Raw genomic sequence first — 26,619 nt, 5'->3', positions numbered from 1 at the left:
TATCATCTATCATCTATCTATCTATCTATCTATCTATCTATCTATCTATCTATCTATCTATCAATCATCTATCATCATCTATCTATATCTTCCTTACAAACAGAAATTTATGTTCTACTTACAGGCAGAAAGGGGAAGGGGAAGAGTTATTCCCCTGTCTGTACTTTCTTAATTGCTTTCAGTTAAAAATAATCCTTATGCCAAAATGGAATATTTTGGGGTGGCATTTTCCTTCCCCTATAAGCTGGCCTTGAATCCCTCATAGCAGTAGTAGTCTAGGCTGGCTCTTCCTGCCTCAGTCTCCCTGAGTGCTGAGTTTACAGGCACATGCTACCACACCAGGTCTGGCCTATTCTGATCCCCTCTCATGCTAACATGCAACACTTTCTTGAAGGGTCTATTTCACTTATTTATGGTTCTTTCTCTGTGATTAGATCATCTGCTCCTTAAAAACCTGTCTTACTTGCAAAATGACTAAAAGGGGCTCAGACATTAAAAGCCAGGTAGGGAGCTCTACAGGGAAAACAGACATTCAGAAGTCACAGCAACTGGCTTTGACAGTTCCAGCATATGATAGGCATGCGAACTTTTAACTTTTGTTTTTAAGGCAGAGTCTCATTATATAGCTCAAGCTGGCCTGGATCTTCAAGCTCACAGCAGGCTGCACTACCAAAATAACACCTGTCAATAACTGGTTATGTCAGGGTCTTCTCCGTTTCCATTCGCATCCTAGGCTGTACTCTGGATAAATGAAGTCTTATTCCCAAAGAGGGCTAGATCAATTTGTTGCTGGCAGTACACTCAATTTTGTTCCCTAGTTTCCATGCACTAAAACCCCAAACTAGAAAATCCAGTAGCATTCTCTAAGGCAAAAAGTGTTCATATTTTATTAGTTTTTATTTATTTCTATTTTTTTGGTCTTTTTGAGACAGAGTTTCCCTGTAGCCCCAGCTGTCCTGGAACTATGTAGACCAGGCTGGCCTTGAACTCACAGAGATCCGACTGCCTCTGCCTCCCCAGTGCTGGGATTAAAGGCATTGCGCCACCACGCCCACCTATTTTTATTGCTTCATGTCCTATTTTACTTATATCAGAATTTTATTCTGCAAAAATCAGTAGCTGGTTTCCATTAAATTTCTGATGTTAAATCGCTGTTAAAAATTTAAGACTCCGTCCCCGTTGGGCTTAAAAAAAAGTAAAGCATCGCATTATACTGATGTACAAGATCTCGTTCTTGCACATTTCGCTCTTCCCACATATTTTGCAATCAGAACTGTTTTCGAAGCTCGTGGTGAAAGCAAACAGACGGGTTCTCAGGAGACACCAGGCCAAGGAATGCGCTCAGCTTGTCCCAATCTCGCCCCTCGAAGCGTGGGACGGGAAAGGCCGAGCCACAGGAAATAACTGCGGGCTGCCAAAGGTCGGGCCCAGCAAGCCCGCCTGGCCCCCTGCCCCGCCCTCCCGAACGCCGCCGGAATCCGGATACCCGGCCGAACGAGGTCGGCCCCTTCCGGCTCTTTCCGGTGCTGCAGGATCGCGCCGCAGCCCAGGATGCTGCGGTTTGCGGGGCTCCTCGCCTCCGCAGGCCTGGCCGCCACGGCTCTCATCGTAGCCACCCGGCTTCGCTCCGGCCTCCGCCTCCGGCCGGCTCCCAGGCCCAGGCCTCCGCACCCGGCCGCCGCGACCCTGGAGCGCCCCGGAGCGGGTGAGACCGCGCCGCCTTGCGTGCCCGGGGCGCCGCAGCTTGGGGCGTGCTCGCGGGCTGGCGCTCCGCCTCCCAGGCCCGCCCTAGCCTGGCTCCTGGGCCTCTTCTCTGCTGCAGGGAGGGGCCCGCAGTCTCTACCTTACAGACGTGTCTCGGTGTCCCCCCTGTTCCCCCAGGAGGCAAGGGGTGTGACCTCACTGCGTTTCACTTTCTGTTCCTTCCGATCTTGTGACCCTTGCCCTCCAGTTCTTTCAACACACCCGATCTGATGGTGTTGGAAGGGTGAACAAAACCCAGGAAAAAACAACAACAACAAAAAAACCCAACAAAAAACAAAAACCCAAACCTCGATATTATTTTTTATGGCAAATAGAAGCATTTGGAGACCATCCTGTATCATTAAGGATTTTATTAGAGATTTAGAAACGAGCGCTTTAAAACTGGCGCCAAGCCTGTACTGGCACCCAGAATGAACTTCAGCTTGGTCCAGCTTTTACTGTGAGCTGTTGGGTAGGAATTAGGGGTTGGACTTTCATGAAAAGAACGAAAAGCTATTTAGAAAAAAATGTTTTGCAAGGTTTTTACATTGCTAAATGTATAAAAAGCACAAGGACATTAAAATGTGTCATACAAATAGATGTTAGCTAATGTAAATGTTTATAATTTTCATGCGAACGGAGTAATCAAGATCTTGTGGGTCAATGCCCAATTTGTGGAGGGTGTAGAAGTTTGTGTAATAGGGAGGAGACTGAAGGAGAAAAAATTTACATCTCATTTAAGAGTGAGACCTTGCGGTTCCAAATGCTGTTAGGGTATCTTGCGTCTTTCACTTCTGTTAAAATTTACGAGGCTTGTGGGGAGTTACACTTCCTTTCGTGCTTTTCACACAGTATTGACTTATTTTACCCATTTATTCTAAGTAATTTAAATTGCTTTTATTCCCTTTTTTTATGAGGAAAGGGAAGCATGAAGGTCAAGTGGCTTGATTGTTGCACAATTCTAAACACTTATGGAGACCTAAGATGCCAGTTTTGGTAGCTAAGCCGAGACTTCCTAGGATGGGAAGAGGGATCCTTTGTATAGCAATTTAATTAGTTCAGTGATCAAAAGAGTGTCTTACTTAATGAAATAGTGGTTTATTCAAATAGGAAACCTATTTTGTAGGACTGAGCAAACTGTCTATCCTTTGTTTTCTGTTAGCTAGACTTTGACAAAATCATTTGTGGAAGTGGTCCTGTATTTGAATATTCGGAATGTATTTACATGTGTAGTTTTGATATGTTTTAAATATATACACCCCTTATTTTTCCTATAAAAATAATGTTTAATTTAAAAACATGTTAATAACAGGTAGTGGGGAAGTATTCAGTACAGTGAAGTCAGCATTTAGAAGTATTTTTCAGCCTTTATCTTTCTTCTGCATAATTGTAAATCCTAAGAGCACGCATAGTTTCATATCCTCTTTTAATTTATTTTATGCTTATTTATTTATTATTTATTTTTGGTATTTTTGAGACAGGGTCTCCATATGGCCCCAGCTGTCCTGGAACTCACTATGTAGACCAGGCTGGCCTTGAATTCACAGAGATCCACCTGCCTCTGCCTCCCAAGTGCTGGGATTAAAGGCGTGCGCCACCACGCCTGGCTATTTTATGCTTATTTTGTAACGCTGGCTTTGTGTATGCTAAATGATCATTACCTCTGAGCTCCATCCCCTGCTCCTGTATCTGCTTTTTAAAAAGTCACTATTTGTTATCAACTTCTTCTGTTATTAGTCTTTGTAACTGTTGCTGTTAGTCACCGAAGTGAACACTCAGCGCTTGCTGTTTCTCTGCTATTAGGCATTTCAGTTACTTCTCTTTTTTCTTTTTCTCCAAGCAAAATTGTGGTGAGTCTTGTTTGAGTGTATGTGATATGTACTTAGATTTTAGTAAGAAGAACATGTATGTATATGTAACAATAATAATCAAAAAAGAGGACAAGAAATTGAGAGGGAATTGGTGGCATAGAAGGAGTTGGAGGGGGCACTGGGAGGGATGGAAATAATGAAAATAAAATACTCGTGTGTGAAATTCTCAAAAAAGAAAGTTTTAAAAAGAACAAAAAAAGAACATTAGAACATGTTCATGGTCCCTGATCAATGGGCACATTGTTCTCTGAAACACTTGCCTCAGTTTGTAGTGCCATAGCTAGTGTATAGGGGCTCAGAGTATAGTTGGTTCTGCAAATTATAAGTCATACAACAGTCACTTGATCCAGAGTCCAGCTCCCAAATCTACTTTAGCCCTGGGCAAGTTACTAAATTAGCTGGTGGTGCAGTAGTAACCTTCCCCGATAGTTGTATGAATTAAATGATGTGCTCTGAGCTGAATGAGCCTGGTATAAAGAACCAATTTAAATGTTGGCTGGTGTTAGTGCTGCTTTACCTACCAGCTTCACCTATCTTTGTTACTAATGTAACATTTGCCCAAATGATTATTTGGATGTGTGCAAAAGATCAAATTTTGTTTTAATGACAGATCAAATTTTGGGTGATTTAAAAAAAAAATTGTGCCATGTAGCCCAGGCTAGCTTAGAACTTGTGCTGTATCCAAGGATGGCCTTGAACTTCTGATCCTCTTACCTGTGCCTCCCAGGTGTGGGATTGAGGGTGTGTACTACCATTTCTGGCCTAGTTGATTTCATTTGTTTATTTATTTTTGTGATTCTGAAACCCAACCTAGGGCCTGGTACATGGCAAACAAACGTTCTCCCACTAAGGTGGATCTCTAGACTCATCCTACTTTTTACTTTGAGACGAAGTCTCACTGAGTTCCCAGGGCAGTCTTGAATTTACTCAGCAGCCCAGGCAAGCCTTGAACTTGAAATCCCTTTGTCTGTCTCATGAATAGCTGGGATTACAGGCTTGTGCTACCAAGCCTAGTTTATTTAGGCAATTTCAAAATAGTCAAAAGAATGAAATAGTAAGTGCTTTGAGAATCAGCTATTTTAAAGCAGTTTTCCAAAAGTGAAATATTTATATCTTGTGTAGAGGAGTGTAGTTGTGATGATGTATTTAATTCTCTCTGACAGCCTCCACTAAAATCCTAGCACTTAGAGACTGAAATTAGGTTTGAAAAACATGTTTCTGTGATGATCAGCAGTTGATCAGCAATTCTTTCAAGACATTTAAGCCAGTCATGGTGATGTACACACCAGTGCTTAGATGTTGAAGCAGAAGGATTCCAGTTCAAGGCCAGCCTGGGGTACATAGAGAGACCTTTTCTCAAAAAAATGAAAATGCTGACTAGGATGTGGGGAAAGAGGAACCCTTATTCACTGCTGATGGGAATGTAAACGTGCAGTCACTGTGGAAATCAGCATAGAGCTTCCTTAAAAAAACTGAAAACAGAACTACTGTATGATCCAACTATACCACTTAAAGGCATATATGTCTGAAGGACTCTGAGTCAGCTTAACACAGAGACACTTGCATATCTATGTTGATTTCCTGCATTATTCACAATAGTTAAGTAATGGAACCAGCCTAGATATCCATTAGTAGATGAATGGATAAAGAAAATGTGGTACATACATATTCCATTAAATGGAATTTTATGTAGCTGTAAAGAAAAATGAAACCATAACATTTGTAGGAAAATAGATGCAACTAAAAGTGATTATCTTAAGGGAAACAAACCAAACTCAGAAAAATACTGCATGTTTTCTCTCATATGTGGAATCTAAATTTAAAATTATATATATGTAGATATATGTGTGTACTTGTATATGTGTTTGTAGGTCATAAAACTAGAAAGAGAATCATGACAGGGGAGGAAGGCATGCTAAGGGTAGTGGGAAATAAAAATGGAATCCGTTTGACAGGAAAGCAGAAGGGGGACTAGCTAGAGGGCAGGGAGCACCTGTGAGGGTGGTGGGTGGAGTGAACCATTGTGGACAAAGTGCTATGACTCATATGAACACTAAACAAAAACATTCAACTTCTAATTTCAGAGTCATTAAAAAGTAAAGATAAAGAGACTTACTTGTAAACAGCTGTCTCTTTCTGGAGTCAGTCTTTGGTTTTGTTTTGAGACAGGGTCTCCCTGTAGCCCCAGCTGGCCTGGAAATCACTGTGTAGACCAAGCTGGTCTCAATCTCTGAGATCTGCTTGCCTCTGCCTCCTGAGTGCTGGGACTAAAGGCATTCGCCACCAAGTTCAGCCCTGGAGTTAATTGTGTCTGCAAGAATAGCATCAGTTCGTCTGTAATACTAGAAAGTAGTTTGCAGCTGGGCATAGTGGCGCACACCTTTAGTCCCAGCACTCGGGAGGCAGAGGCAGGCGGATCTCTGTGGGCCAGCCTGGTCTACATAGTGAGTTCCAGGACAGCTGGGGCTAGAGGGAGACCCTGTCTCAAAAAGACCAAAAAAAAAAAAAAAATAGTTTGCATTTAAAGTTCTTCCGTCAACTTTTTAGATAACATTGTATTTGAGTTTAATAGACTTTATTTAAAATGATGGAGACACATATATAGGCAAAATACTCAGGTACATAAATAAAAATAAATAAAATTTTAAAAAACTTAGGGGTCTGGAGAGATGGTTCAGCAGCTAAGACCACTGGCTGCTCTTGCAGAGGACCCAAGTTTGGTTCCCAGCATCCATATGGAGGCTAACAATGGTCTGTAACTCCAGTTCCAAGGGGAATCTGATGCTGTCTTCTGGCCTCCACAGGCATTGTATGACACGAGTGCACTTGTATGCAGGCAAACACTAGTACACATGAAATTAAAAAAAACAACAACAAATAAAATGATGGAAAATTGGTGGGCGTCATTGTGAACCTTTGTAGTCCCTAAGAGGTATAGGCAGTAGAATCAGGAGTTCAAAGTCATCCTCAGCTACATAGTAAGTTCTCATCCAGCTTGGGCTATAGGAGATTCTGTCTCAGAAAACAACAACCCCCAAACCAACCAACCAAACAAGATGGAGAATGCCATAGAGCAAATCATATTATGCTTTATTTAAATTTTTTTTTTTTTTTTCTCAGTTACTATGTTTGTGGTGGGTGAGATTGAACGCAGGGCCAGGCACCTTAGGCAAGTTCTTCTGGCTAAGCTACACGCTCAAACCGTTTCTTTGTTTTTGTGCCCTTCATTCATCTTGTGAAAGCAAGAGAACTTGCGATGTTCCTTACAGTGTTTGGAGACTGCCATTAAATGCCAGAAATGATCTCTTCAGACAGCTGTACTGCAGTGACTCAGTGCTCACTCTCACTTGCATAATTACTTTAGCCAGTCATTTGGTAAACATGGAGCACCTGCAGTGAACTGGCTCTGTGCTAGGTGTGGAGGAACCAAGGGGAACCAAAAAGGACAGTGAAGGAACGCAGAGGAGGGGAACCACATTGACACATGGGCATAGTTGTTGAAAGTTCTCTCTCATCAAATGCCCTGGTGGCAAGTGATTTGGTCACTTTTGTTTAGAAGACAGACAAATGGACATTCAGGACATGTATTTGCATATTCAAGGCAGCTCTAGGTACCTGGAAAGAGGTTGGATTGCTCATACACTGAGTGTAACTTTTACTTTGCAGGCTCATTTTTACTTGTTACTACAATCCCATCACCTTCAGTAGGATTAAGGGACAGAACAAGTGAAAGACTTTTGGCAGTGGATTTCAAACTTTTCTTGTGCATTGGAATCACCCAAGGCCTTCAAAGGCTTCTGGAGGCTGGCCCAATCTACAGTGGTTCTGATTTAATTGGCCTGGGGATGGGATCCAGACTTTGATGAGTTTAAAAAGCTCCTCAGGTGATTCTAATGTGTAGTCCCTCTGTTCACCTTTGACACTGCAAGATCCTTCCCTGGGTTTAGTGAGAGTGAATCATGTAGCATGTTGCTTCATTGAACTCATGTTGCTAGTTCAAGAACTTTAAAAAGAATGACTTAAAATACATCATGCTACTTAATTACTCTTTGCCTTCAAAATGTATTAGAAGCCAGAAGTCATTTTCCTCTATTTCATATTGCCAAGAATCTGTATACAGCTGTTTTTTGTAAGCTACAAACACCATGAGTGGGGAATGCATTTAATGCACCTAGCCTGCTGAACACCACAGCTTAGCAACACAGTCCACTGCAGAATATCACTTGTTCTCACCATCTCAAGATCATGGGGCTGCCTGCCAAGTGGGGCTTACTGCAGCTGCCCATCACAAGAGAGGGCTGTGTTTACCTGTCACTGGCCTAGAAAGAGACCAACATTCAAAATTTGAGCTGTTTTCTGCTGAATGCTCACTGCTCGACTGCACAGGTGGTGACAAGAAATAGGAACAGAGAAGATTCTGACTGTGTTCCACAGTGCCCCAGGGCACCTGGCCTCCTCTGCTCTAAGAGCCTCCCTCCCATCACAGTGGTAGGAATGAAACCAACTTTTGCACCAATAGGAGGTTGCAGAGTTGTACTTCAAGCATTATAAGTCAGGGGTTTTCTAAGTGGCACATGGGCTTAGGAACCAGCATGATGATAACTAGTATTGAGATGCTAGTATTCTGGGACTATTTTATATCACTAAATGCTTAGATTGAAGAAAAAAATTAGGAAAACAACAATTGGGTTTATTTACTTCTTTCATTCTAATTTTTATGCAGTATTCTTCATGTTTAATATGTTTAATAGCATTAGTACTCTTATTGAAAAATTATTTTGTTTTACTTTTTTTGAGGTAAGTTCTTACTCTCTTTCAACTCAGCATTCTCCTATGTTAAATTCCCCAGTGCTAGAATCACAGTATGCACTCCCATGCCTGGCTTACAAGTATTCCTTTGGTGTAAACTTTTCAAGTGAAAGCTGCCTGGTGGGTGATGTTCTTTATGTATAGCTGACTATGCTCAGAGATTCAAGATACATAATGATCTGTTTAAACTTTTTGCTTTGTTGTTTTTGAGACAGGGTTTTCCTGTAGCCCCAGCTTGCCTAAACTCACTATGTAGACCAGGCAGGCCTCAATTTCACAGAGATCCTCCTGCTTCTGTCTTCCAAGTGCTGTGACTAAAAGCGTGCTTCACCAGGTCCGGCTTGTTTAAAGTTTTGTTTAAGCCCAAACTGTATTTTGTGTTTCTAAAATGCAAGTATAAACATGTTTAACTTATTCTCATGTTTTGCAAATAGTATGAGCTCATGAATATGCCTGTAGTGATCTAAAATTTATTGTATACATAGATGCTGGGTACTTACACTTCTTCAAGTCTGAACTGTATACATAGTATTATTAACAATGTACTATTAAACCAGATGTGGTGCTACACACCTTCAATCCCAGTACTCAGGAGGCAGAAGCAGGTGGATCTCTGTGAGATTGAGGCTAGCCTTGTCTACATAGTGAGTTCCAGGCCAGTGGGACTAGAGGGAGACCCTGTCTCAAACCCCACCCCCCACCAAAAGAATCTACTATTAGTATCTTTTTGGCATTGAACATGATTTTAAAAGGTATTGTTACTTTTTCCCTTATCCAGAAAAGAGATATATATGACTAATTGTTTTAGATGAATCAAATTGTGATGAAAATTTACATTTTTAATATGCATGTCAACTACGAACTATCTTGAGAATTATTGTTTTAGTGTAAACTATATTTTTTTCTTTTGGAGTACTGGGAATTGAATCTCAGACCTCACACATTGCTAGGAAAGCACTCTATAACTGACTTACAATCGAAACCCTCTCTCTTTTTTTTAATACTTAAAAAAATTTTGAGACAGGGTATCCAGGCTGGCCTTGAACTCTTGCTGTAACTCAGGCAGACTTGGGCTTGAGATCATCCTGCCTTAGTCTTGCAGTAATCAGGTTTATAGGCCTGCACTAGCAATTCCAGTATGCAAACCATATTTATTTATTTTTGTGGTGGTAGGGATTAAATCCAGGGCCTTGTGCATGTGAGGCAAGCACTCTACTTCTGCACTACATCCCCAGTACATCCTCAGTCCCTTGTAAGCCATATTCTTAATGGAATGTTTTTGCAGTTATTACATTTGAAAATAGAAGATTACAACAGAATGAAATGGATGCTTTAATAGTTCATATTGTAAATTAATTTTCACTGAGTTCCTTGGACAAAAATTATCTAAGTATTCCAGGATTTTGATCAACCTTAGTCCATCTGCTACAGAGGCATGCAGAATATTGGTACTGGGGAGACCACCAACAGATAAATTTAGCAATTAACTTTATCAACTTAAGTCTTCCTTTTCTTAATCTTCACCCAAGACATATGGGTGCTGCACCTATAACAAGAAGACAAAGACCAAATGTGAAATGTTGGTGCATGGCCATGGGAAAGCTGTTGTAGGAACTGTGAGGTTATTTGATTTTCACAATTGAATTTCAAAAAAATGCATATTTAGAGCCAAGTAATTAAGAAATAATGTGTGTGTGTGTGTGTGTGTGTGTGTGTGTGTGCGTGATGTAGAGGGTGGGTATGCCTGACATAGCCTGTGTGTGGTGGTCAGAGAACAACAACGTAGTGTTGTTTACCTTTTGTGAGTTCCAGAGAAGTAACTCAGATTTCCAGGCTTTAGTGGCAAGAACCTTTATCTGCTGAGCCATCTTGTTGGCCCCTGGAGCCATGTATTTTAAACTAAATTTCCAATGTTAAGTTTAATGGTGGCAAGGAACAGTTTAAAAGTCTTTAAGGAGTTAAAAAAAAAAGCCAGAGCTTATACAAATTAGAACACTTAACTAGGGGGGATGAGAGAGGGTAAAGGGCATGTGTGTGAACTTGATCAAAATATACTGTGTGCATGTATGAAAATGTCATAATAACATCTGTAATTATGTATGATTAACATATGCTAGTAAAACAGTACAATTGAAAAGCTAAAAAATCCCTAGATACCTGATATTTTTGACACTAAACATGAGAAGACTGACAACACCTATTGGTTTGTTTTTAAAAGATATGTGAAAAACAATTTTAGAATTAAGAAAACTTAGCTGTAAAAGATGGAGGATCATTGATTGACTCTGCCTCCATCTGAACTTGGGTTGAGCGCTTGGTTGCTAGAAGCTCATTGTTTAATGCACACCTTTAATCCCAGCACTCAGGTGGATCTCTGTGAGTTCAAGGCTAGCCTGGTCTACATAGTGAGTTCCAGGACAGCTGGGGCTACAGGGAGACCCTGTCTCAAAAAGACCAAAACAAAACAAAACAAAACAAAACCCCATAGACTATGTTAATGTTTATAGAAATAGCCTTATGATGTGTTTGAGTAAGTAATACCTCTCTTCACAGATATCAATAGTGTTGAATTCAGTTTGATGCATTGTTTTGGTTTTAAGGTATGAGTTTAACAAATAACAAGTTCAATAATGTTTTCTTTTTGTGTCATGTTATAGGAGAAATAAATTCCAATGAGTGTGAACATGTGTTAAGAAAAGAGGAAGTGCCAGAGAAGTTACAAGTCAGTGCTGTGGATTCTCTGACAGACATGCCATTTGCTACTGTAGATATTCAAGATGATTGTGGAGGTAAGTACTTTATTAAGTACATGTGCATTTAGAAGGAATGGATAGCAAATTTAGTTATATATTTTATCCTTAAGTTATTTTACTTTAAGTACTTGTCATACTTCTTTGAGATTTGGTTAATAGTTTTCGGTATCTGTTGGTGCTTGTTGGCAAAACTCACAGTATTAATACATAGCTTACAGAATTTTGGGCCAGATCATTTTATAGTTAATTCTGAAAATAATGGGCCTGACAGATCATTTCATGGTTTATAATACTCTACTTCAATTCTTTAGAGCCACCGTAATTTCAAAAGTATCTATTCATCTAATAAATGGTTGCTAGCCTCTTGGTATCTGTAGGCCTGGAATGCTTCACTGTGTAACCCAGGCTGGTCTTGAACTCCAGGCATTCTTCCTACCTCAGCTTTTTTAATGCCAGGGTTAAGGTGTGAGACACCTGAAAATAGTTAATCTTTTATTAAAAAATGTACTTATTCAATCAATTCAGTACTTTAAACTTCATTTACCTACTTTATAGAACCAATGTGTTACTGAAATACTGTTGGAACTCTGTAAATACCTAAATATAAATTTTTTGACATTGTAAGAACAATTCTATACATGATGACTGGGACTGCCTCTGAAAAGGTGATAGATCTGCCTATTACCCAGGTGACTTGTCCATAGGCAGATGAGGAACAGCTCAACATAGTCATATCATTGTCTGAATCCTTACATGAAGCCTTGCTATGAGTTGATAGGTGCCCAGTAGTTTCTTAGTAGCCATCTTGATTATCTGACAGACTGTCATGGTATCATAGTGCTTGTGTTCAGGGAATCCATGTTTGACTTTATAATGGCTCAAGTTATTGTTCTGTTCTTTATTATTGTTAATTTCTAGATGCTACTGGGGAAAATGGGGTCCCTTCTTGGAGTGCTTTGTCTAACTAATAAAAGAATTTAAGAATGACTTAAATAGAAGCTTGAGGTTAATTTTATTTGAATTTAAAACTTTTATTTATTTTTAGTTTATATGTATGAGTGTTTTGCCTGCATGTTTGTAAGTGCACCCATGTCATGCAGTGCCCATGGAAGCCAGAAGAAGGCATCAGATCCTCTGGAACTAGAGTTACAGAGCTGTCAGCTACCATGGGATCTGAACCCAGATCCTTTCGAAGAATAGCTAGTGCTCTTAACCACTGAGCCATCTATCCAGCCCAAATTTTATTAAAATTTTAAAGAAAACCCCAGGACAAGCAAGCTATAAACCTTAGCAGTTTCCCAGAGGAGGAGAATGAAGAATAGGAAAAAAGCCCTCTCATTTAAGATAAACTGGAATTGAGGTCAGCCACAGTTGTGGACAGGCAACCACGTGGCAGGGAGGGGAGCTTTGGAGAAAGACTAAGGAGGCCCAAATGTTAGAATGCTTAGAACAAAGATAGAAAAGGAAAAGTTATACTTTTCTGAAAAATTTAGTATTTTATTTTATTTTTTTGTGTATGAGTGTATTGCCTGCACGTGTGTAAGTTCACCTGTGTCATATAATGCCCACAGAGTTCAGAAGAAGGTGTTGGATACTGTGGAACTGGAGTTATGAATGGTTGTTAGTTGCCATGTGAGTGCTAGGACTTGAACTTCAGTCCTCTGCAAGAGCAGCCAGTGCTCTTAACCACTGAGCCATCTCTCCAACCCTTTTCTGAATAATTTAGAAAAGTGGGAGGAGATCCCAGGCCCTGTGGCTGTGGCCCTGTAAGCTCATGCACTAATGAGGTGGGGATTCTGGGAAGGAAAAGTACATTATCTCATTGATTCCTCCTATCACTTTAGCATGACTTGAAGTGACCCTGCCTTCCTAGGAGTGGGCCCACCTTCCTGGGGGGTGGTCTCTTGGCCAGCCCAGTTGTAATGTTAGGTCTCTACTCAGGTCAGAGATTTCATCCTCTTGACCAGAAGAAATTAGTTTTTCCTTAAAGGGCCTTTAGTGCTGCTGTGCCATTACTGTGCCTAAATTATAAAGCAAACTTTATCATAAGTCTGTGTGTATATAAACCTAGAAAATGCAGAGTTTGTGGTTTCAGGTGTCCACTGGGGCCCTTAGACTAGATCCCCTTCCAATAAGGGGAGTAGGATGGATAATCTTGATTGTCAACTTGATGGGATTTAGAATCACCATGGAAACAAATCTCTGGGCATGTCTGTAAGGTATTATTTAGATTAGGTTAATTGAAGTGGGAAGGCTGCCCTAAAATGGGTACTGCCTTTTCATAGGATTGAGTCTCAGACTGAATAAAAAGGAGCTGGATTTTTATCGCTTCCCAGCTGTGGGTGCCATGTGACCAGATGCCTCCTGGTTCTGTAAACCAAAGTAACTCCTCCATTAAACTGCTTTTCTCAGGTATTTTGTCTCAGCAATACGACAAGTAACTAATATAAGGGAACTACCGTGGGTTTTAAAATGACAGAATTAGATGCCTGAAGGCTACATGAGGAATTATTTAGCACAGTATCTTCATTTTGAGAGAAAACTCAGATGTATAGAAGCTAAGTAAATAAACTAAATTAACACATTTGGAAACTAAAAATCTGTAACTTGAGATTATTTACCATCTTCCTTGATAAATATTTACTGGATGTTTGGCAAATGCTAAGAAAGGCACTAGACACTCTAGGTATTGACACACATGACAGATTCACTGTGGAGCCAGTATGTTCACAGCTATGATCTCATTAGATGAGTGCTGGATGGTAGGCATACGTAGAGGTAGAGTGTGTGATAACAGGGGATCTCCCTTGATGTATGGTAAGAATAGAGGTTTGGAGGTCATGTATGAACTCTAGGGCTTGTTCTTCTATCCAAAGTGTTCTTGAACTTGACTTGAAATTGGAATTTTCTGGTAGGGTGATGTACAAGTTCAGATTCTTTTCTATCTCGGTCCAGGGCAGAGAATCATTCTCCCCCCCCCCCCCTTCCCTCATACCTTGTGATTCTGATGCTTAGCGAGTCACAGGTTTTTTTTTTTTTTTTATCACACTGTTTTCTATTCAGTGATCTTAGTTTCTATTTTAGTTACATGTGAGGAGAGAGGAACCCTTGAAATGTATAAAATCTCTGATACTCATTGAGTCTTTCCATCCCTTTATCATCAGGGGTAAAGGAAGTGTGAGGCAGGTCTGGTCAGCCAGAGCATGCTTTTTTTGAGATTCATGGCTATTAGAGAAATCTTTCCATCTGAAAAAAAAATTCTTGTTAAGTAGAAGGGGGGACGCTGTGGAAAAATGAAAGAACAAAGATTTAATATTTCCCCCTTGTTGTTGTTGATGTTGTTTGTTTTGTGTAGTTCAGACTGACCTCGTACTTGGGATCCTCCTGCCTCAGTTTGCTATGTTCTGGGATATTAGGTGTATAGCACTATGCTTTGTTAATTTTCTACTTCTGGAGCAAGTAAAATGAGTATACTTTTAAAGTCAGTCTTTTCTTTCTGAATTCGTTACAGTCTAATTCCTGATCAACATAATAAGTTCCAGGAGAGCTAGGGTTACATAGCAAGACTCTGTCTCAAAAACCACACCACACCATACCACACCACATACCATACCATACCGCACCAAACCAAAGAACCCCACAGCAGAGTCCTCCATATCAATCAGGCTTCACTTGCTGTGGTGTGTGTCACCTACCCTTCCTGGCAGTAAGAAGGAAGGGGATGCATTTGTGGCCTGTGTTCTGTCTATGCTTTGAAAAGGACCACTACTTCTGCCCACGATGGCCCTTGGGAAGGATGGTCCTTTATGCAAATAGGAATTATTTTGGGGGTAGAATTTGGTATAGTTCTTATCAAAACACTGATGTTATCCTTATATAATGGGGTTCAGGCTAGCCTACTGAACTCTATTTAACTGGAGTATTATGTCACTTTTTGAGAGTTTAAGTTTTAGGAGTTTTAAGCTATTTGTGGTTAGCCTATATTCTAAACCACTGAGTATATGATTTCTTCTGTGAGAAGATGAATTTCAGGTTCTAAGCTCCAATTTATGCATGGGCCATGTGTATAATGGGAGAGACGAAAGTATATTTTCAGTTTTGACTATTGATTCTTGTGTTACTTTGGTCATTTAAACTGCGAACTGGGATTCTTCAACTGTAAAAGGTGAGCTGTAATATCTTCTTGCTTACCTCAAAATGTTGTACCGATCAAAAGAGAAAATGTGTGCAAGAAAGGAGTTAAAAACATAGCAGACATATAGTGTATGAATGAACATACAGTGTATGAAAGTTACTTTAAAAAAAACCCTTCTTTTTCTTTGTGTGTATATGAATGTGCCTGATACATGTGTGCATGTGGAAGTCAGAGGTTGATCAACTAAGTGTCTTCCGTAATCCCTTTCCACCTTAATTTTTTAAAAAAGATTTATTTATTTTTATTTTATGTGTATGAGTGTTTTGCCTGCATGTATGTATGTATATGCGTGATAGTGTTCTTAGTTCTTGTGAAGGCTAGGAGAGAATCTCAGATATAGTGGAACTAAATTTAAAGATGGTTGTAAGCTATCATGTGGGTGCTGGGAATTGAACCCAGGTCCTCTATAAGAACAGCAAGTGCTTTTAACTGGTGAGCCATCTCTTCAACCCTCTGTACCTCAGTTTTTGAGAAAGTCACTGACCTTGGAGCTCACTGACTCAACTAGATTGACTGGCCAGGGAACCCCAGGTACCCACTTGTCTCTGCCTCCCAGCCTTGGATTGTAGGCACATCCTGCTGTACCTGGCTTTGATGGAAGAGCTCGAGGTTCAGTGTAGGACCCTATGCTTTTGCAGCAAACCTTTTAACCACTGAACCATCTCTAGCTCCCATAAAACCTTTGAAACATAACTGTTAGTTATTTGACTCCAGCTTATTCTCTTATTTTTCATAATAGCATTTTTTTGGAACTAAGGAATAAGCAGAAAAATTCTGGAATTTTAAGGCAGGTGGCCGGTTGTTTGGGGTGGGTCCTTTCGTTTTCTTGGGTGTGTGGGAATTGAGGGCTGACTGCCAGGAGATTCTTGCCAACAGTGGCAGAACAGCAAGGGGAACAGTGCTAATAAGAACATCGTGATCCTTGCCAGAGCAAACCACTCCTGACATGTTGAGCTTGGTGTCTCTCCATGTGGGTCATCTTTCACTGGGCCTGGTTGGCTGAAATGGGACTTGACATTTTTTTGTGTATATTTTTATGTAAGAAGACATTGTGCTAAAAATATATAAGATTAAATGTATTAGAATATTATTAAAATACAAGAACATAAAATAAATGTAGAATTATATATTAGAATATAGAGATGGATAAGAAATAAATAGATGTGTGAAAGAAAATCTGTGAGAAATGGTGAGATAGAGCAGCCTGGGCCACACCTTTGGCTATTGGTTGGGTATGCTCCAGGAGAAATCTGAAGCCTGAGCAAGGAATGGAACCAGACCTGGGTGGGATTTTTCTCTCTGTAAGGAAAGAACACTGTGGCTCAGTTGGTTAGAAGCCCAGGAGACATCTAGAAAACGTTTGCTCTTCCTGTCTGCCTCTGACAGTGGAGAGGGAGTCTGTTGATGGGAATAGCCCTGTCTACTTCCCTCAGGGGAGACAAGGGGAGCTTGTTTCACTGACTCTAGTCACTTGAGGGTCTTAATTCTGAACTTCCAAGGCACACTTAAAAATTTGCATTTATTTATTTGTGTGTGTTTATGTAGTTATATGCATGTGCGTGGGCACCTGCATACCATGATATGCATGTGTACACTTGGAGTGAGTCATTTTTCTCTTTCTACCACTGGATCCTGGGGATTGAACTCAGGTTGTCAGGCTAGCTGGCAAATGTCTTTACCTGCTGAGCCATATCACTAAATGTAGCCTTCAAGCTATACTTAAATCATATTGAGATTGAGTTGTTTTTAAATCACATGACTTTCCTACTTGTGAAAATCAGTTCTATAGAAATGATTAATTCAGGGCTGGAGAGATGACTCAGTGGTTAAGAGCACTGGCTGCTCTTGCAGAGGACCTGGGTTTGAACCAGCACCCACTATCTGTAACTCTAATTCCAGGGGATCTGATGCCCTCTTCTATCCTCTGTAGGCACTGCATGACACGGGTACACTTATATACATGCAGATAATATATGCATATGCATAAAATAAAAATAAAAATTAAAAACGTATAAAAGGAAATGATTAATCCTTATTTTACCTCACTCAAAATTCTGTGTGTGTGTGTGTGTGTGTGTGTGTATGTGTGTGTTTGAGACAAAGTCTCATGGAGCTCAGGGTGGCCTTGAAATCACTCTGTAGCCAAGGCTGACTTTGAACTTTTGGTTTTCCTGCACTGGCATTACAGGCATGTACCACCATGCCGGGCTTCCTCATGCAAGAATTCTAATAGTATAATAATTTGAAATCTTTGAGATATAGGAAATTAACATTTTGTTACGTATTAACTAGTTGTTATATGTTTTAAAATACTTAAATATTTTAAAATACCAATCAAAACTTCATCCAAAATTTTTGTATAGAAAAAATTGCATCAGAGTACCTATCTGGTATAGTGATTTATTCTGTGTCAATTTAAAAAGAGATAAATTATGTTCTTTGTCTTTTATATAATTATTTGGAGAGGCAAATACCACATACAGTCATGTGTCATGAATAATGGCAGGGATATATTCTGAGAATTGCCTTCTTGGTGATTTTGTGTTTCTTTGTCAAGATAGAGTGATGTCAGTGGGTGATATTGTTAAGTTTTTTTTTTTTGAGATAGGGTCTATATGTAGCTCAGGCTGGCCTTGAACTCACAATAGCCCTCCTTCCTCAGTCTTCCAAGTGCTATGATTATAGGTATGCATAGCCATACCCCGCCTACTTCAAAGATTTGTAGCTGCTTGAATAATAAGAAAAGAAATATCAAAACAAAGCTTAATTCATTCTCAGCCTTTTAATTAAGAGCAAGTTTGACAACAATCAACCCACAATAACGGAGTAATTAATTAAATTAATTTCTCCCATAACTCACTCCTTTGTAGTTTTTGAGGGAATAAATGGAATTAAGGAAAAATTAGATAATTTACATAAGATGACATGTGGGATGTTAGCCGGGCGTGGTGGTGCATGCCTGTAGTCCCAGCACTTGGGAGGCAGACGCAGGCAGATCTCTGTGAGTTCAAGGCCAGCCTGGTCTACGTAGTGAGTTCCAGGACAGCTGGGATTACAGGGAGACCCTGCTTCAAAAAGACAAAAAAAAAAAAAAAGGCAAATGCATGGATCAGAAAGTAACAGCCTTTGTCAACAACACCAGGTTCATCAGTGCACATGAAGTCATTATGCAAATTAACAAGTGTAATAAATTAGGCATCCGAGTTTACAGGCTGTACTTCCACAGATGACTTTGTGTTAACCAATAAAGTTACTGTAAATAATCAAATGAAAGATCCAGGGCACATGGCTAAAGTTTTCTGCATTTTGTTCCTGCAGTCACCAGTCTTTCATATTTTTATCAGTAAGCTAGATGATTACATGAATATTTTTTTCCTTTTACATTTCCGTGTGAAAGTAAGTTAATAGAATCGCAGCAAATTATCCTTTAGAAGATGATAGATAGTGATCACAGAGTTGGAAATAAAATGAAGTTCAGTAAGTAAAAGCAGAGAGATTTTACATTGTGGTCATGCAGATAAATACTACAAACAAGAAAAAGATTGCAAATAAGAGAAAACGTGATAGTGGACCTAGTGTGTAACAGGTTGACTGTGTCAACAGGAGTCAATGAATTATGACGAAAAAGAAGACACACTACAAAGGTTGATGAAATTGTACCATAGCAAGGTCCTCTCCACCTTCCCCTGTCAGTTTACTTTGTGTTGTCTGTATGCCTAACAAAAGAAAACTTGAGGTTTTGGAGAGATGGTTCAACAGTTAAAAGCATGTGCTGCTGTTGCAGAGGATCCAAGTTCAGTTTCCAGCATCTACATGGGGTGGCTCAAAACTGCTTGTAACTCCAGTTCTGGGGGATCTCATACCCTCTCTGGCCTCTGTGTGCACTACACTCATATATAGATATATGTACATACACACAATTAAAACAAAAACAAATCTTTAAAAAAAATAGAAAACTTGGGGCTGGAGAGATGGGTCAGTGGTTAAGTACACTGGCTGCTCTTGCAGAAGACCAAGGTTCAGTTCCCAGCACCCACATGGTGGCTAACAACCATTGGTAAATCCAGTTCCAGGGGATCCGATTCCCCCTTCTGACTCTGTGGGCGTTGCACAATATGGGTGCATGAGTATACATGCAGGCAATACACTCATACACATAAAATAAAAATAATAAAAATAGAAAACTTTAGGTTCAAAGGATAGCTAAATATTTATTGATAAGATTACAAAATTAAAGAGATTTAGACAAATCCCATATTTTTCTTAAGAAGTTTTCTGGGCTGGAGAAATCACTGGGCTCAGGGGTTAAGAGCACTGGCTGCTCTTGCAGAGGACCTGGGTTCAATTTCTAGCATCCACATGGTGGCTAACAATCATCAGTAACTCCAGTTCCAGGGGATATGACGTGGGCATTGCACAACACGGATACACCTACTTACATGCAAGCAATACATTCATACAAATAAAATTTAAAAAAAATTTAAAAAGTTTTCTGAGAGTTTTCACAGTCTCAAACAAACAAACAAAGAAACAAACAAAACCAAAACAAAAATCAAAATTAAAAAGAAAACCTGTGGCATTTGGGAGAAAATGCTTGTTAGTTGTTCCCTAAGGCACAAAACCTGTCCAAACCCCTGCTTTGTAAATAAAGTTTATTGGAACATAACTATATGCCTTCATTTATATTTTGTCAGAGTTAGGTAGCTGCAACACAGACCATATGATCTGTAAAGCCTGCAATGTTTATATTATGTGTTCTTTATGGACATAAAGTGTTTGCAGAACACTTTTTGATGAGATCGGTGCATTCAGGGTGGAATGGCCATAGAACACTTTTTGAAAGCGTTTGAAAATGATAGTTATAAATGATTGTTCTTTATATATTACCTGATTTCTTTTTGTTTTGATTATACTATCTTTGTTTAAATGTTTGACATGTTCTTACTATGCTTTTTTCCCGTCTAGTCACTGATGTACCTCAAATAAATTTGAAGAGAAGTAAAGAAAATGAAGGTAACAAGAGGGATCAAGTAAAGAAGAGGAAAAAAAGGCAAAATGATTATCAACCCAACTATTTCCTATCCATTCCCATCACCAACAAAAAGGTGCTCATTTTCTTAAAAAAGTAACTATTTTTACTGTGAAGTGTTCTAACTTATATTTAAAGGATATTAAACACTTTTTAGCCCACTTGTTTGGAGCTTCTGATAGTCTTAGGTAATATAGTAGGACCATGTGGGGAAATTTCTCATTTAAATCATGGAAGCCTAATTAAGGAATAATTTTTTAAAACTATTTTATTATTTTTATTTTATGTGTATGAGTGTATTGCCTGCATGTATCTGAGTGCTGTGGAGGTCAGAAGTGGGCTTCCGAGTCCCCTGGAACGGGAATGAAGGACGGTTCATAGCCTCCATGTTGGTTCTGGGAATTGAACCCAGGTCCTCTGCAAGAGCAGTCAATGCTCTTAACTGCTGAGCTATCTCTCCAGCCCCGTAAGGAATAATTTTGAAAAATATTATGTTAATAATTTTTCAAAAGCCACACTCACAAGGTGGTCTGCTGGTCTTTCTGAAGGTTTGCTCAGTGTATGGAGGAGCCCTTCAGAAGCAGTGAGCAGTGAGCAGGTGGGAAAGGGATTCACAGACCTCTGGGAGAGAGTAAACTGGGTTTCTTGTTGTGGAGTTCTTTTTATGCTAGTTTCTTTAAAAATTCTTCATTGCTGTGGAAGTTGAGTATCCCTTGCTCAAAATACTTGACCAGAAGTGTGAGGCATTTTGGACTGCTTTGGATTATGGGATAGTCACATGTACATGATGAAATTATTTTAGGATGATATCCAAGTCTAAACGGAATTCATTAATTTTTCATGTATACCTTATTTGCATATCCTGAAGGTAATTTTATCAATAATTTTTAGTGCCTCTGTGTCTTGACTGTAACTTACCAGATGAAGTCAGGTGTTTAAATTTTCATTTATGGCGTTGTATTGGCCCTCAAAAACCTTTGGAGCTTTTTGGATTTCAGATTTTTGGATTAGGAACTCAACTTGTACCAACTTAATATTGCATATCAAACTTGGTAGAAATCTATTAAAAATTTGGAAAATTAATATATAAATAGTAAAAAATGGGACCAGCCAATGATATCATACCAAGAACCTTTTTTTTTTTTTAAGTCATAGACTTTTATTATTCACATACTTTATAGAAAAAGGGAATGTAAAAGGGCTAGAGTTGTATGAAACAAGTCCGGGCTGTTACATACCACCCTATTTACACATGGGAACAGCACTGTTCCCAGTTCAGGCACAATGGGTGTATGTGTCAGCTGCCCCTTTGCAGACACAGCCCTGGGCACTTGGAGCAGCTGACTGGGCAACAGCTCATCATGCAGGAGCTGCGCTTGCATTGTTTACAGCTGCAGGAACTGGCAGTGGAGCAGGAGCTGAGTGCAGCAGGAGATGTAGCGCTGGTGGCAAAGGGGCAGTGGGGCTGCTGGAAGGTGTGAATGTACTGAGAAACTTTTAAACAAAAAATAGTCAATACTGTCACTAAAACCCTAAAGCAGTGAGGTGGGAATGAAAGGATGCCTCACTTGTGAGACCACTTTTTTTGTAGCCTAATGTTAGGGCCAAATCTGAATTTGGTTGTGAATTATAGATACCTTGTTTGGCTAGCCCTCCCCTCCTTTGGGGGCCTATTGGTGAGGTTCAGACTCAGGGCTTCACATATGCTAGGTAAATGCTCTACCACTAAGCTGCACTCAGCCATGCTGAGAATTTTCTGAAATTTATTTTTATTTTATTTTATGTGTATGAATGTTTCACCTGCATATAAGTGCACTCCTGTCACACAATGCCTGTGGAAGCCAGAAGAGGGTGTCAGATCTCCTGAAACTAGAGTTCAGGGTGATTGCTGGCTGCCATGTGGGTGCTAGAAACCAATCTGGGATCTTAAACAAGAACAGCCAGTGTTCTTAACCGCTGAGTGATCTCTCCAACTCCCCTTCACTAAGACTTTTAAGAAATCAAATAACTAAATGTCAAAAAAGAAGGAAAAAAACCAAGTTCTGTTGGGTCATTCTAGGAAATACCTAGTCTGTGAGACATAGTTTAACTAGGGAAAAGAAACAAAAAGAAAATTTACCTAACCTCACAAGATTTTGGATTTCCTGTAGTGAAGGCTCATATTCTGATTTAACTGATACATACTTCATTCCTTTGAGGACTGAACAGTAAAAAAGTCCTTGGAAGTATTTGGATGATACAAAGTTTAGAGTAATCAGCAACTACACACTGCCTTCTGCTTGTAAGTTGTTTGGGTAGGTGTTTCTTGTTTTAGGATTGTGTGTACATGGGCATTAGGCAAGAGCAGGAAGAGGTTCTGCTGCTTCCGTGGGCAGCCCGACAGAAGCCAGGACCTCAGGAAACTCTGTGCTAGACAGCCAGAGGGGCTTCTCTGAGGACATTGCCTTGCCTCTAGAAGAGAAGCCAGGTTGTTTTGATTTATTCATTCCACTGTAGAGTCACTCAAAATATCTGATTTGTACCTCTCTGTATTGTTTTAATTAGACTATTTGTTTATTTATTTATTATTTATTTATTTATGGTACTTAGGATTGAACGTAGAGGGCCTCATGCATGCTAGGCAAGTGCTGTACTGCTGAGCTACATCCCCAGCACTCTTTTTACTTTTTTACATTGAGACAGGACTTCATTAAGTTATCCAGGCTGGCCTTGAACATGTGATCCTCCTGTTTCAGTTCCTGAGTAGCTGGGATTATAAGCCTGTGCCTCACAGGGCATTGGTTTTATATTGCTCCAATTTCTTTTCTTTGTTCCCACCCTAAGCTATCCCCACACCCCTGCTAGCAATTCTTGTCTCCTCCCCTCTTCCATTGAGAATTAATGGAGTGATATGGTGGGTACAGCAGTGGGATGGGAAATGAGGAATGAGGGTAGAGAAACTTCCTGTCTTCCACAAGGGTTTGGTCCATGAGGGTGGGGAGGTGGGGAGTGGGGTGGGTGTGGGAAGAAGGCTGAGGGTGCCCTCTGTAGACTTGGAGTTTAGGGACCTGGTTACCTGCCACCTGCCTCACAGACTGCACTGGTTCAGGTGACTAGAAGTTTCAACTTCTTTAGGTGATAATACTAACCTCACGTGCTTATCTTCTAAACCTCAATCTGGACACACCACCCATCTACTTGCTTAATCAGGATTTCCCCATTGACACCAGGATAAAGACTACTCCCAACTCTGTTCTCTAAGATTTGACTCTTCTGGCCTTCTTCATTTCAGCCCTTAGCTCTGCTTGAGCCCATCCTGCCGTCTTGACCAAGTCACTTCCCCTGTTCCTAGTCCGTTCCTTAAAGGCTTTTATAGCTTCTGATTCATTTGCCATTCTTGCAGTTTTATTTGATACTTGTCTTCCTTACAAGGTGTTTTAGTGCTTTCTTTGTACCTAGACTAGTGCATGTCCAAGAGTAGGTATATATTGTGTACATGTACAGACCCCTCATATCCCAGCACAGTTCAGGGATATAAGTGCAAATCTGCTATACTAAGCTATAACCAGAACTCTTCTCTTTTTAATGTGGTGCTGAAAATTGAACCCAGGTCATTGCATAGATGTATGCAAGCATTTCATCTCTGGCCCCCAAACTCTTAAAAAAAATAAATGCAAATCAAAATATAAGCTCAACAGCAAATAGTTATTTTAGAGGAGGTAGTGTGGTTTACCCAGCAGAGGGAAATGCAGGTTAATTTAATGCTGCTTTCTTGGGAGACATTTTAGGGAACACAGTAAGTTTAGAACACTTACACACAAATATGGGGAGATTTAAGAAATGTACAAGATTAGGACATATATTTCCTATCTTTTGCTTGAGTGCTTTTCCTGTCTGTTTGTGTTAAAGCATCTAAATTACTTCTGAGCTGTTGGGAAGGCCTGGGAAAAGAAACATCATTTGTCACATTGTTTCAATGGAAGACTGTATTCCAAGTTCCAATTAAGCGACCTGCAAACAAGCTTTGGGAGCTAACACAGTCACAATGAGGGTTCTATTTTTGGTCTCTACTTATTGGCATCCAGTTTTAAAGAAAAAAGCATTCAAAATTACACAGCTCTTTGATTTTAAATTTTCAGTAGTCTGGAATTCTTTATTAATAGAAAAATCTGTATTTTATATTTTAAAGAAATAGAAAATGAATTAGGATGGAAGCAAAATAATATCCTAATTAGAAGCATCTGAGTATGTGTTTTGCCATTAGCCTGGAATTACATATTCATTTAAAAGAAAAAATTTGAAGCTGGGCATGGTGGTGGCACACCTTTAATCCCAGCACTTGGGAGACAGAGGCAGGTGGATCTTTGTGAGTTTGAGGCCAGCCTGGTCTACATAGTGAGTTCCAGGACAGCTGGGGCTCCAAGGAGACCCTGTCTCAAAAAGACAAAAAATAAATAAAAAGAAAAAATTTGATGGGCTTGTAATAAATCTTATTTTTTTTAAAATGGTTAGGGTTGTGTAACTATTAATCTAACTATTGGCCGTATGTGTATGTGGTTTTATATGCTTTCTTATGCGGGGGAACAGGCTTGTCAGTTGTCTCTGTAGCAAAGTATCTGAAATTATTGACTCATAAAGGGAAAATGTTTCTTGGGTCACAGTTTTGGAGGTTGCTGTCCTTGACTGATTGATACGACTTTTTGGCTTATGGAAAGGCAACACTTCGAGCCAGGAGCCAGTAGCAGAGCAAAACTGCTCCCCTCATGGCCAGGAAACAAAGAGAGAGAGTGGAACTGGTTGCTGAAATCCTTTCAAGGACAGACCTATAATGACCCAGCAACTTCTCACTAGGCCCCACATTTTAAGAGTATGCCACCATCTCTCAAAAGCACCATCCTTGGGACCAAGCCCTTAACACATGGGCCTCTGGGAACATTCAAGATCCAAACTGGTAGGCAACACTAGCAATCAAATTAGCATTGAAAAAAGGCAAGACTAATCAGAAGTTAATGAGATTAGGAGTATATTAATTTTTAAGGAAGGCTTTTAGCTCCTAATGGAAAAATTTCCTTCAGGACTTTTAAAAGCATTCAATTCTTTGCTTTATCATTTTGCAATATGAAAGTTGCTAGTCTTAAAGTATGGAGGAAAATTAGCACATTTAGTTTTTTTCTGGAAAAAGGAGTAAATTGATATCATTAAAAATATTTTTTATTATTTTTATTTAATGTGTATGAGTGTATTGCCTGCATGTATGTAGGTGCACTGTGTTGTGCAATGCCTGAGGAAGTCAGAAGGAGGCATTGGATTCCTCTGGAACTGTAGTTACAGATGGTTGTTAGCTGCCATGTGTGTGATGGGAATTAAACCAGCCTCCAGAAAAATGTTCTTTATCTATCAAGTGTTTAATATAAGATGATATTGGGGCTGGAGAGATGGTTCAGCAGTTAAGAGCACTGGCTGTTCTTGCAGAGGACCCAGGTTTGGTTCTCAGCACCCACATGGCAGTGTATAACCATCTATATATAACTCCAGTTCTGGGGGACCCAATGCCCTCTTCTGGCCTCCATGGGCACTGCATGGATGTTGGTGCAAATATATATGTACAGACAAAACACTCATACGCATAAAATAAAAATAGATAAAAAAAGATACTGACAGTAGAAAGTGGTGTAAAGGTGACATTTTAAAAAAATAACATTTTGCTGTTTGTAGCTGATTTTTTACTCTTATTCCAGTTATTGCTAGATCAGTTTTTCAAGTAATTTTTTTAACTTAAAAAATTTTATTGATGTACAGAAGCTTTTTATTGAGAATTTCATACATGCATATAAGGTATTTTGATCAAATCCATGTCCACTCCGTCTCCTCCAACTCCTTTCATATCTCCCTATCACTTTTTCCTGACAACTTAGTGAACTTCGTGTACTTTCTTTCTTTTTTTCTAATATGGGGCTTTTTGCTACCCCAACATTCACTGCTCTGGAAAGGTAACCCTAAAATCTTTAAGGGATTAGATAAGAGCTCCCAAATACTTTAGACATTTTTGGCCTTTGGAACAGAGTATGTTGCTAAGAGGCCCAAGTACACTTTGACTTTTAGCTAAGAAACTGGCTACTTTTCTTTGGGGTCTTTTTACCCTAACTGCTTAGCCAATTCCTACCTCCTATTCTTAACACACCATCCATTCATCCATCCATCCATTTGTCTATGTATCTATTAATGTACCTAATCATCTTT

At 39.6% G+C, this 26,619-nt stretch overlaps 1 protein-coding gene across 14 annotated transcripts in view; it reads left to right on the top strand.

The window, feature by feature from the left end:
• The first annotated feature begins 1,147 nt into the window (after positions 1-1,147).
• The window catches only part of Akap7 (A-kinase anchoring protein 7), a 154,138-nt gene continuing 128,666 nt past the window's right edge, over positions 1,148-26,619 (top strand). For 2 of the 14 annotated variants that reach the window (XR_003847621.1, XM_029558142.1), the window contains exons 1-3: positions 1,148-1,705; positions 11,081-11,212; positions 20,337-20,476. Coding sequence is in view for 11 of the 14 variants with exons in the window: in XM_029558142.1 (XP_029414002.1) it covers positions 1,552-1,705; positions 11,081-11,212; positions 20,337-20,476 (426 nt within the window). In the remaining 3 variants the exon portion in view is untranslated. The remainder of the gene's footprint in view (positions 1,706-11,080; positions 11,213-20,336; positions 20,477-26,619) is intronic. The other 12 variants (XM_029558139.1, XM_029558145.1, XM_017795356.2 and 9 more) reach the window with 10 other exon arrangements.

Source organism: Nannospalax galili, unplaced genomic scaffold, assembly GCF_000622305.1.
Source record: "Nannospalax galili isolate Female #2095 unplaced genomic scaffold, S.galili_v1.0 scaffold186, whole genome shotgun sequence".
NCBI classification, from domain to species: domain Eukaryota; kingdom Metazoa; phylum Chordata; class Mammalia; order Rodentia; family Spalacidae; genus Nannospalax; species Nannospalax galili.
This window is presented reverse-complemented; position numbering and strand designations above follow the sequence as displayed.